This window comes from Oncorhynchus clarkii, chromosome 18 (assembly GCF_045791955.1).
Source record: "Oncorhynchus clarkii lewisi isolate Uvic-CL-2024 chromosome 18, UVic_Ocla_1.0, whole genome shotgun sequence".
NCBI lineage: Eukaryota > Metazoa > Chordata > Actinopteri > Salmoniformes > Salmonidae > Oncorhynchus > Oncorhynchus clarkii.
Genome location: NC_092164.1, coordinates 18,472,640 through 18,485,217, shown reverse-complemented (window position 1 = coordinate 18,485,217; position 12,578 = coordinate 18,472,640). Strand labels below are relative to the sequence as shown.

The 12,578-nt window shown below is 45.5% G+C and overlaps 1 protein-coding gene across 8 annotated transcripts in view; it reads right to left on the bottom strand.

Moving 5' to 3' along the window:
• Positions 1-12,578, bottom strand: part of LOC139373143 (mitogen-activated protein kinase kinase kinase kinase 4-like) — a 49,440-nt gene that overhangs the window by 26,117 nt on the left and 10,745 nt on the right. For all 8 annotated transcript variants that reach the window (XM_071113288.1, XM_071113285.1, XM_071113284.1 and 5 more), the window contains exon 3: positions 2,774-2,830. In XM_071113288.1, coding sequence (XP_070969389.1) covers positions 2,774-2,830 — 57 coding nt within the window. The remainder of the gene's footprint in view (positions 1-2,773; positions 2,831-12,578) is intronic.

Here is a 12,578-nt window from a genome sequence, read left to right as displayed (position 1 = left end):
CAAGTGCTCTTCTACCTGGCCGGGTGAAGCTACAGAGTCATTCATACTCATATGACTGTACTTCTGTGTGTGTGTGTACGTAACCTGCCTATAGAGGTGAATTACTACATCTATCCAACATATCTTAGACTAGAGGCTATTTCAGGGCAGGTGTATGACCACGTAACAGCTGGGTGGAGTCGGTCGTCACTCGTTACCACAGACAAAGTAATAAACCCCACCTATTTCTACAATTTATCTTCTTAATTTTTATTTTATATTAAGGCTAACCTTATCAACAATGCTAACTTTATGCCTAACCTTAAATTAAGACAAAAAAAAACTCATTTTTGTTTTGGTCAATTATAGCGATAAACCTTTTTGGCTTTGTGGCTGGGGTAACTAGTGGAAACCAGGTGAGACATGCCCTATGACACCCATTGCAGGAAACAGTTAGGCAACACATCAGAGCCTTACTCATGACAGTCAGCAGGGAGTGGCAGACAGGGGGCAAGTCAGGGCATAAGAACAGAGAAACTGGTCTAGAACCAGAATGACCACATTGGCATGCAACGGAATTGAGAATTTTACTTAGGCAATGTTTAAGAGTTAACGTTATGTTAAACAACATGGGCCACATGGAAGGGCTATACTGCAACGGCTATATCATAAAACTAACCACAGGTCCCTTGGGATGGGGTGGGGGTTCTCATTAGGGTGTGTGTGTGTGTATATATATATATATATGTGTGTGTATGTGTGTGTGTGGCCCAGCTAGTTCCATATTCACTGGGAGGTCCTATTTCAGTAGATAAAAGCAGAATGCCACAGAGAGAGCAAAGGGCTGCCCTCCTGCCTGCCTGCCTCAAAATGACGTATTTTAGCCATAAAACATCCCGCTGGCTTTAGCTGTAATGAGCTCTGCTTATTATACTGAGATTTACGAGCGGCTGATTACGGAGAAGTCAAAGTTCTTCCTGAAATGTAGACAGGACCTCAAATAATTTCCATGTAGACTAGCACATTCTAAATGAGGAGTTGGCTAACTACACTACAAGACCACTACACTACATGCACGTTGAACACCTCATTCCAAAATCATTGGCATTAATATGGAGTTGGTCCCCCCTTTGCTGCTATAACAGACTCCACTCTTCTGGGAAGGCTTTCTACTAGATGTTGGAACATTGCTGCAGGGACTTGGCTTCAATTCAGCCACAAGAGCATTAATGATGTCGAGCACAGATTTTGGGCGATTAGGCTTGACTCAGTGGCCGTTCCAATTCATCCCAAAGGTGTTTGATGGGGTTGAGGTCAGGGCTCTGTGCAGGCCAGTCAAGTTCTTCCACACCGATCTCGTCAAACAATATCTGTATGGACCTCGCTTTGTGCACGGGGGGCATTGTCATGCTGAAACAGGAAAGGTCCTTCCCCCAAACTGTTGCCACAAAGTGAGAAACACAGAATCGTCAAGAATGTCATTGAATGCTGTAGCGTTAAGATTTCCCTTCACTGGCACTAAAAGGGCCAGTTCAAACCATGAAAAATCAGCCCCAGTCCATTATTCCTCCTCCACCAAACTTTACAGTTAGCACTACACATTGAAGCAGGTAGCATTCTCCTGGCATCCACCAAACCCAGATTCATCTGTTGGACTGCCAGATGGTGAAGCGTGATTCATCACTTCAGAGAACGCATTTCCACTGCTCCAGAGTCCAATGGAGGCAAGCTTTACACCACTCCAGCCAACGCTTGGCATTGTGCATGGTGATCTTAGGCTTGTGTGTGGCTGATCGGGCATGGAAACCCATTTCATGAAGCACCCAACAAACAGCTCGTGATGACGTTGCTTCCAGAGGCAGTTTGGAACTCAGTTGTTGCAACCGAAGACAGGCAACCGAAGACAGGCAACCGAAGACAGGCGATTTGTACCTGCTTCGGCACTCCCATTCCGTCAGCTTGTGTGCCCTACTGCTTTGCGGCTGAGCCGTTGTTGCTCCTAGACGTTTCCACTTCACAATAACAGCACTAACAGTTGACCGGGACAGCTCTAGCAGGGCAGACGTTTGACAAACTAACTTGTTTTGAAAGATGGCATCCTATGACGGTTGAATGTCACTGAGCACTTCAATAAGGCCATTCTACTGCCAGTCTTTGTCTATGGAGATTGAATGGCTGTGTGCTCAATTTTAAACACTGAAATAGCCGAATCCACATACTTTTGTATATATTGTGTGTGTGTGTGTGTGTACATATATGTATACATACATACGTACGTGTATATACACACACACATACATACATATACATACATACATACATACATACATACATACATATAGAGAGAGAGAGAGAGAAGGCTAAAATACATCAAGAGCTTGTACTTCCCCAATTGAAGTCAGCATTTTCAAAATATTTACTTCCTCACAGAAACAAACATTTATATTAATTACATTTTTGAATAGGCTAAGACACTTTCAACAACCCTGGTTAAAGCTCTGTGTCTCAATCTCAATGTAATAACCCTGCAAAACCACCTGACGCGAGGCCAATTATCCTTTAATCGGAGGCCCAAATAAGACAATGGTCAGCTGATCTGAGAGACCTGGTTGACAAATAAAACAGGCAGAGCGGGCAGTTTGTTTTGTTTTGAAATGTGAAAGGTCATCTCAGCTCAGGACTACATTGTTTCACCAATAGACCCGGCCATGTAACATCCTCCTTGAACAATACACACACACACACACACACACACGGTGGGGGGAGGGGTTACAGTTCGTCTGAACTTCTTTACCTCTGTGACGTCCATGACCTTGATGGCGGCCAGCTGTCCAGTTTTGACATGTCTCCCCTGTAGAGACAAAGAGAAAAGGAGAAGATAGCAGGTTAGTCATCACGAGGTTGACCGAGGGTAACAGTAATACACTGATCAGCTGGGTTAGGGTTAATAAGTGTGTGTGTGTGTGTGTGTACGCGCCACCTGAACTTGCTAAACATGCCTTCTTACAGTAAACCCCATCTTAGCCATGTACATAGTGACCTATAATCTACAGGTGACCAACCGTCAGAGTTCTTTCCATAGACAACCATCACTTCGATTCAGTCCACTGTGTACCGTCATGTGGCTGGTTAAGCCTAGCATAGATACAGAACAATCACTAGCATCCAAACAGACAGACATGGACTGGGGCTACAATCTCTGTGCTGAACAAACATTCCCACAGTCCTCTCTCAGCACCAGTCACTACTTACATAAACAGAGACAGAAATAGTCTCTTACCCTCCCCTCAGTCGCAAACCCCTCAAAACAGATAAAAGCTGCTAATAATTATCCGGATAAAACCAAAAAATGGGGATTTCCACTGCTGTGGGACTGCAGTGTGTATGATAATGGTCACAGCAGTGTTGTTTTTGATGATAGAAGCAGCTGTGTATCTGAACAAGAAACACACACTTGACGACCATCTCTGGACCGTCGCCTATTATGATCCACAGTCAATTGAAAAAAAAAACGCATGGTTAATTACAAAAGCCGAGCAACTTATTCTCTCCAGCTACGGATGAGACAAAAACCAAGCAGCTTATTCTCTCCAGCTACGGATGAGACAAAAACCAAGCAGCTTATTCTCTCCAGCTACGGATGAGACAAAAACCAAGTAGCTTATTCTCTCCAGCTACGGATGAGACAAAAGCCAAGCAGCTTATTCTCTCCAGCTACGGATGAGACAAAAACCAAGCAGCTTATTCTCTCCAGCTACGGATGAGACAAAAACCAAGCAGCTTATTCTCTCCAGCTACGGATGAGACAAAAACCAAGCAACTTATTCTCTCCAGCTACGGATGAGACAAAAACCAAGCAGCTTATTCTCTCCAGCTACGGATGAGACAAAAGCCAAGCAGCTTATTCTCTCCAGCTACGGATGAGACAAAAACCAAGCAGCTTATTCTCTCCAACTACGGATGAGAATAAAGCCTCCATGCCTTTACTCTCTGGACTTATAATCCTCTCAACTTTGATCCCGGGGCCACTGTCTATAAAAACATCAGTGACATTACTTATAACTCGAGTCAGGCAAGCCTTTGGTCGAGGTGAAAGGTCACAGGTGCATTGGAGAGGTTCAGTTTTCACCCTCTGCGGGCCCCCCCGCCCCCGCGAGCCCAGAGAACGCAGTCCTTAAGCATGATGCTTGGGTGACAATCTTTGGAAGAAAATGTGGGTTTTATCCAGAAAATGAAGAGGAATCACCGTAACATTGTTGGATATGTAGGCCAATTCACTACTCGTGACGTGAATGTATTTTTGTGACCACTGATTTCTCATGTCTGAGATTCAGGTAATGGGGCGGGGTGGACTAGAAAATAAAGCAGGAAGGAATGCAGGCTATAGACAGGAAGAGGAGGATGATCGATCAACCAATCGGTGTGAGATAAGGCTTCAGGAGGACCCACATTGCTCCAGCCAGTCCCCTCTCTCATATCAGTCCTAAACTCCCCTCCACTATCACACAACACAGTCACCTCAACTCAAGCCCCATCCTCCAATCCCAACCTGCTGGAGCTGAGCTACAGGGGCCTTGTCTGGACACAGCAGCCAGGGAAGGAGCTGACTGACTCCGGGGTCTTTAGTGGGCCCCTGGTCTGATACGGTGGCCCTGGAGAGGTAACCTGAAGCAGGGGGTTATCACTGAGCAGGCAGCTCCAGACACTTCATAAAGCCCCTAACCACGGCCAGATGTGCTGGCATCTCTCCAACTCTAAAGACTGGAGCTCAGCAGGCGGACAGACAACCTCCCCGCTTCTTAGACTACAACCAGAGGGAGACAAGATCACACTGACACACTATTTAGCTAGTAGGCCATTCAACACAGTCTCTCTACAGACCACTGAAACCCTCTCCTCTGTTCTTCTACATTCATCCAGTAAAACCAGAAGAAAATCCCACGGGGTCCCATTCCTTCCTTGTAATCCTTCTCAAGTCAACTATCCTCTGGCAACACGTAGGCCATCTCCCACTAGAGGCGGAGCTTCCCAGAGGAATGACAGAACGCTGAAATCACTTTACGTCATCCTACACGGTAGTAAAATAGAGCAAACCAGTTTGTTGTGAGCTAATGGACGGTCATCCGTCCATGTTGTTACTGCCATCCATCCATGCCACACACTGCTAAAGCATATAGCCTAGCTGCCATAAAGGTTGGCCAAGCACATCAGAGGCAGTGAAAGGGGAGGTGAGCTGGCTGGTAATGGGGGGCTAATAGCACCAGGGGGAGGGGTCAGATGAAGATGTAAGGTGACATTTGAGCAGGGAGAGAGGGGGTGGGTAGAGGGGGAGAGTATGAGGGGGGGTACAGGCATTGGGTGACGAGCTAATCCACCTTAGGGCAGGCAATGTATAGGCTAGGCTACACCTCACACACACACACAGAAAGTATAAAACACACAGAGTAGGAACGTATATTGTTGCCTCAACACAAACCAGACGAGCAGTGGCAAGAGAGAGATGGTCTAGTGAGCAGCAGCACGAGACGGCCCAGACAGTCTGTACTATACTGTATCTACTACACATACCAGCCAACTGACCCACTGCTGACCCTACCACACTAACAGACCCTGTCTGTACTGTATCTACTACACATACCAGCCAACTGACCCACTGCTGACCCTACCTCACTAACAGACCCTGTCTGTACTGTATCTACTACACATACCAGCCAACTGACCCACTGCTGACCCTACCTCACTAACAGACCCTGTCTGTACTGTATCTACTACACATACCAGCCAACTGACCCACTGCTGACCCTACCTCTTACAACCACCAGAACACACTATGGATGGGGGGGGAACAGAACAGACAAAGGCGGAAAGAGATGGGGGGAGAGGTCGTGGTTTACTCCATGGTACAGCATGTAGATAGATGTCTGTGCATTCTCCGATCGGATATAGACCCACACGTGACAGAGTCAGCGAGAGACTGAAGGAGTTGAGCCAGCCACTTCAGGCCAGTAGAGAAGCCAGCCGAAGCTGAGCGGGCTGTGAGAGGAGAGACCAGTCAATAATGCAGCTGCTATTGATCACAGTGCAGCTGCTACAGCCTCTGAAGAAACACGCCAACAGAGAACACGTTTTCCTTCAGCACTTGGAGAGAAAGGGCTGTGGTCTCAATCGAAGAGGCGACTCTAAATTCCTAATAGAGTATCAGCCATAAAAACTGAGTTGCGTTCAATAAACTCAAAGTGTGGTCTACTTCACCTGCTTGTCTGCGGATTGAACCGACGAGGTGCTACGTGAGAAACCTGACACCGAAAGGAAAGTCTGTTGAAGCTCAGACTGGGCTACAGCCCCGGGTGGGAAGGCCGTCTCGTTCGCGAGGGGCTTTTGTGTCTCGCCCCTGTATGATAATGAGGTGGCCCAGCGGGTCGCTCCTCACGCACACTTACACACAGACAAAGCAGAGTTGTGTTCAGGCAGTGGTGTGGACGGCCCAGGGGCTGTGTGGGTCTTGTGACAGCCATTAGAGCAAGGGCCAGAGCAGGGGGGAGAAGAGACAAAGAGCTGCAGCAGACTGTGTGTGTAGGGAAGACACACACACACACACACACAAAGTGTGAGCACATGGACAGATCAGGCTAACTGTATCCAAACAACAACAAAAATAGTTTTTCTAAATATTAGCTAGGTGGCTTGTATGAGGCCAGGAAACTGGTCCTCACATGCTAGGAATGTATTTCCTCCACCATTATAATGAAAAGGTGCCTCAGTCCCAAAACACAAGATTTTTGCGAGGAGAACTGATGACGTCACCCACTGTATGCACTTTCTGTAGCCTGAATGCGTCCTGACTGAGGTAGCCGAGACAGATCGGAACACAATCAGACCACAAAGCAACTTTTGTGCGTCTAGACCATCTTTTCAATGCCTTCCTTGTATTCTGATAGCAGAAGTCGCATGTAAGTGTAGACATGACCAGACGCACCTAGTAGTCACATGACCAGACGGACAGTAGTCTGTCCCTACAGATACGCTAATCCATTTGCAATTCCTTTAGTGTTGCTCGTTAGCTAAAACAGGTTATCTGGCTAGTTAGCTACAGTAGTTAGCTACTGCCATCAGTTGTTGTGTTATCATATTTTGCTTATCCCACAGTTTATAAAAATACATTCTGACATTTGAATATAGGGAATCTGGACACGGTAGACATTTAAAAATGTAGGTGTAGATTCATGACGCATTCAGAATTCCATAATCAGAACACTAAAGCTGCATGAACTGTCAAGTCTAGACAGGGCCTCTGAAGAAACAGGGTGAGACCGTGGCCCTGTCACAGAGTGGATGACACGTTCAACACCAGATCAGCTGATTGATCCCAGAGGGATTGGCTTCAATGGCTGTCCATCACTGGTCTGTGCACTCAAATGGAATTGAAGCTAAGGTTTCCAGCATTAGTACCAAATACCAATACTACCTTGCTAGATCAGATATTAAAGGGGCGATCTGTGATCATTTTTGTACCCGAGAAGGTAATAGGAGCTAGACTACAGTCTGTGCAGACACCATGGGGTTAACCCACTGAGACATGCCTACTGCCTATGGCCCTCCACTCCCATTCCCAGCATACTAACCTACAATTGTGCCTCCACCAACTGTGGAAGGCTAGGCTATAAATAGCGGTTAAACCACAGCTAGCACCATTTAACTGAGCAGGCCCGGTTAGCTTCCTGCTGCATAGCGCACATTAACAGGCCTGTGTACTGGAGCTCAACACCGCTGCTTGGAGCCCCTCAGAGACATGTTTCCAAAGCTACACACACACCTACATAGATCTGTTTATAGGAGAATGAATGTTCAAAAGGATCTCTAACTTGTCTTCATACTGGTTCCATTTTGGTCCCTCGCCCGTACCACTTTGGGGTTAAGCAGATCTGACCGAAAAACTATTAGCGGACTGGGAGGATCTGGGTACACCAAAGGGCCTAGTGGATGTAACAGGAGAGAAAAAAAAATGGACCCAAGGCCAGCATCATCCTTGCCGCTTCACTCCTCCTCCTGGGTTGGCCAGCCAGCCTTTAATGTGCGGAGTCCTCCCAGCAATACACAGTTTGTCCTGGGAGGTTAGTGCAGAGCGAATAACCAAAATTACAATGATTTTTTCCCGCTTTTTAAACAATTAATTGACCGACGTCAGTTTAATTATAACAGTTCCAGTCATTCATTTTTTTGAGCTCAATGCAGTTTCTCTGGAGATAAATCAGATCTAGCCTGAATGTGCGATGTAGTAGGGGGGAAATGTTCTACATACAGTACCAGTCAAAAGTTTGGACACACCTACTATTATTTCAAGGGGTTTTCTTTATTTGTACTATGTTCTACATTGTATAATAATAGTGAAGACATCAAAACTATGAAATAACACATATGGAATCATGTAGTAACCAAAAAAAAGTGTTAAACAAATCAAAATATATTTTTTACATTTTTCAAAGTAGCCACCCTTTGCCTTGACAGCGTTGCACTCTCTTGGCATTCACTTAACCAGCTTCATAGGTAGTCAGCTGGAATACATTTCAATTAACAGGTTTGCCTTGTTCTGGAATTTCTTTCCTTCTTAAATGCATTTGAGCCAATCAGTTGTGTTGTGACAAGGTAGGGTTGGTATGCAGAAGACAGCCCTGTTTTGGTAAAAGATCAAGTCCGTATGTGACTGACCGCCTTGATTCCGTGTTATGTAGCAACATTCGAAATTGTGGTGTTTTTTTTTTTTTTACATTGGACATAAGCAGAGGCACAGAGATACACAGCGGTATATCATACACTGCATTTGAGGAACAATGGGAAAGAAATTCTGCTTTGAAACTTGTAACTTCACTTTTGAGAAAATTACCTTTGAATGTTTTGGTACCTGCTGGAGAGCTTTGTCTACACCCATTCAGCATTGTTCACACCCTCTTAAGCTTTAGCCCCACCCATCTCTCCATGGATTGATCTGAGCGTTCTGTCCTAACAACAGTCAAGCACTCAAGCTAACTGGCTAACATGAGAGAACCGTTCACTGACCATTTTACTCACCCTAACAGAGCTAGTTAGGCAGTTTTTTTGTCATCCAGAGCGTTGGTGACTGCAATGCTTTATCTTGGCCAGGTCGCAGTTGCAAATGAGAACTTGTTCTCAACTAGCCTACCTGGTTAAATAAAGGTGAAATAAAAATTTAAAAATACATTTAAAAAAAATAAAAAACTGTGCTGCTGGCAACAATTTACGCTTTTTTGCCAACGGCAAAATTAAAACAGGCGTTAGGCGTTCTTAAATTCATCAGTTATTCTGCGCTCTCACACAGAGGAGTGCTCTGAAATCAGAGTAGATAGCCAGAGCAAATTTTTGAAGACATGAAGGTGAGTCGAACTGAAAAAATGTGAACTTTCACAATTTCTTCAACCGCAGTCGCAAAAATCATCAAGCTCGATGATGAAACTGGCTCATGAGGACCGGCACAGGAAAGGAAGACTCAGTGTTACCTCTGCTGCAGAGGATAAGTTTGTTACAGTTACCAAATAAGCAATTATCTGCACCTCAGATTGCAGCCCAAATAAATGCTTCACAGAGTTCAAGTAACAGACAGATCAACCTCAATTGTTCAGAGGAGACTGTGTGAATCAGACCTTCATGGTTGAATTGCTTCAAAGAAACCACTACTAAAAGGACACCAATAAGAAGTAGAGACTTGCTTGGGCCAAGAAACATGAGCAGTGGACATTCGACCGGAGGATATCTGTCCTTCTGTCCTCTGTGTCTATGTGAGACACAGAGTAGGTGAACGGATGATCTCCGCATGCGTGTTTCCCACCATGAAGAGTGGTGGTGGTGGTGTGGTGGTGCTTTGCTGGTGACTCGGTCAGCGATTTATTTAGAATTCAAGGCACACTTAACCAGCATGGCTACCACAGCATTCTGCCATCCCATTTGGTCGGCGCTTAGCGGGACTCTCATTTGTTTTTCCAACAGGATAATGACCCAACACACACCTCCAAGCTGTGTAAGGGCTATTTGACCAAGAAGGAGTGTGACGGAGTGCTGCATCAGATGACCTGGCCTCCACAATCACCCGACCTCAACCAATTGAGATGGTTTGGGATGAGTTGACAGCAGAGTGAAGGAAAAGCAGCCAACAAGTGCTCAGCATGTGGGAACTCCTTCAAGACTGTTGTAAAAGCCTTCCAGGTGACTACCTCATGAAATTGGTTGAGAGAATGCCAAGGTAGTGCAAAGCAGTCATCAAGGCAAAGGGTGACTACTTTAAAAGAATCTCAAATATATTTTGATTTGTTTAACACTTTTTTGGTTACTACATGATTCCAGGTGTTATTTCATAGTTTTGATGTCTTTATTATTCTACAATGTAGAAAATAGTACAATAAAGAAAAATCCTTAAATGAGTAGGCTTGCCAAAACTTTTGACTCTAGTTTAAGGGAGAAAATGTATTAATTAACTACAATAACCATAATCCATTGCGCTCTTACTAGTCCGGTCTTTATAGGAACTGAGATGGAGAGAAGAATCTCGATCTGAAAATACATGATCTAAAAGAGAGCTGATATTCAGCAGTCATAAAAGAATGCCTTCTTTGCTTTGATGAACTACTGAAATAGTGATTTTGTCAGACAGCGTAGGCTGCAGCTCTACAGAGATGAGATGACTTGGAATTAAATAGTCATCAAATAAAACGTCATGAAATTGTATTAATTGTTTTATTCTGTGTTACATCATTCAACCCACATAACAACCCACATAATGCAAAGTGCATTTAACGTCCACCCCAAAAATATACCGAAAACAGTGATTATTTGTAAAGAATCGAACCAAAAACTCTCAAAAAGGACTAAAATCACTCAGCATTAGTTGGAGGATACCCACCTCCATACGGACAGACTGCACCACCACACCCTGCCTGGTCTACCCCCTCCACTACCCACATGGCAGCCTGGGTAGATGGCTAAGTGGTACAGAGAGGAGAGATGGGGAAGAGGAGGAGGAAAAGACAGGGAGGGGCAGAGACTGGGGATGTCTAGACGATTAGGAGGCAGACAGGTGTGCTTGCGTCTGTGTTGCATCATCCGTCACTGGCAGTTCTCCTTTGTTTAGCTCAGGACTGAGTTTAGAAACCTTGCTCTACGGTGATGTCATGGGTTTAGATCCTGGGAAGTTTGCCTTTCATTCAAGGAAAAATGAAGCGCCGTTAAATTATCTTCATCCTTATGTCTCCAATATTAAAGACAGCTTAAAGTGAGGAAATTGAAATCCCAACTACAAGTTTCTGATGCCATTTTAGGACAGATGAAATGTGAAAGCAAAGCCAATATAAAGGCAATAGCCCAAATACAATATGGAAGCTAGCCCAGTATGGTTCCTTTTCAGCGTTACTGCCACAGAGGGTTCGATGTTGCTCATGACCTATGACCTTTCCTCTGTACCTGCAAGGGGGGGGGGGGGGGGGGGGGGGGGGTGTTACATGTGGCCTCTATCACAGAGACATGGCACTGTGTCAAACAGAGTGTTGGAACCAGTGACCCTCAATGTGCACCTTACAAATAACAGAACTGGGCCAAGCTATTTAAAGCTGCAGCAGACCTCTCACCCTGGGTCCACACAAACCTGCCAAGTCCTTCCCCTGGCAAAGCGGACATGGGCGAGAGAGCGAAAGAGTGGGGGAGAGAGGGTAGGGGGATGATTTGAGGTTATGAGCAAGCAGGAGAAGTAAAAATGGTTTACACACAGGTAAAATGAGGGAAGGGGGCAAGAGAAGGGAGAGAGGGGGAAGGAAAGCAATGGAGTGCAAAAGAGTGAGGTCACAGGAGCTGCCAGCACCACGGGACTGTGGGTATATTCCCCCAGCATCCCTGTAGATTCGGCTGACATGGACTGCAGAGTAGAAGCCGGTGGGTGGTGAGGGAAGAGAAAGAGGCATGATGTTTAAGAGAGGTTGGCACATCATAGGGATTAAGAGCGCTAGGGCACCACCAGCCCTGCAGGCCTGACTGACAGAGTGGCTGGCTAACTAGGTCTATATATGGCCATTCTGTACAGCCCAGTAGAGGGAATCCTCCCCCACATACCAGGCACCAAAGGAAGAACTTAATGAATTCTTCAGGTTTTGTTTTTATCGCTATCATTTTCTCTTCTCAGACACACCGGAGGGCTCTCCATCCCATCTCTCAGTGCCAGCTGGTCTGGGGCCAAAGAAGAGATCAGACTGATCTGAGAATCCCATTGTGGAGTCAGTCAGTGCAGGAAGAGGCTTTTCAGGGGTATAGAAATAACATACAACTTCAGCCTACCACCACAATGGGACTAGGAGGTCATGGCCTGTGTAGTAGTAGGCAACAAAAAATAATGTAAATGATGGTGGTAATATGAAGACACTGCAAATTCAACAACTAACTGTATTGAGATGTAGGACCACTACATATAGTCCGGATCAACCATACAAAGCTGTGCACATCGGAGACCAGCATGGATATTGATGACTTTCTCCTTAATGAGACAACGGCCAATAGTTCAGTGGCTAGGGGAGCACCATGAAGACACCGGCTGCTGAAGATGGGGT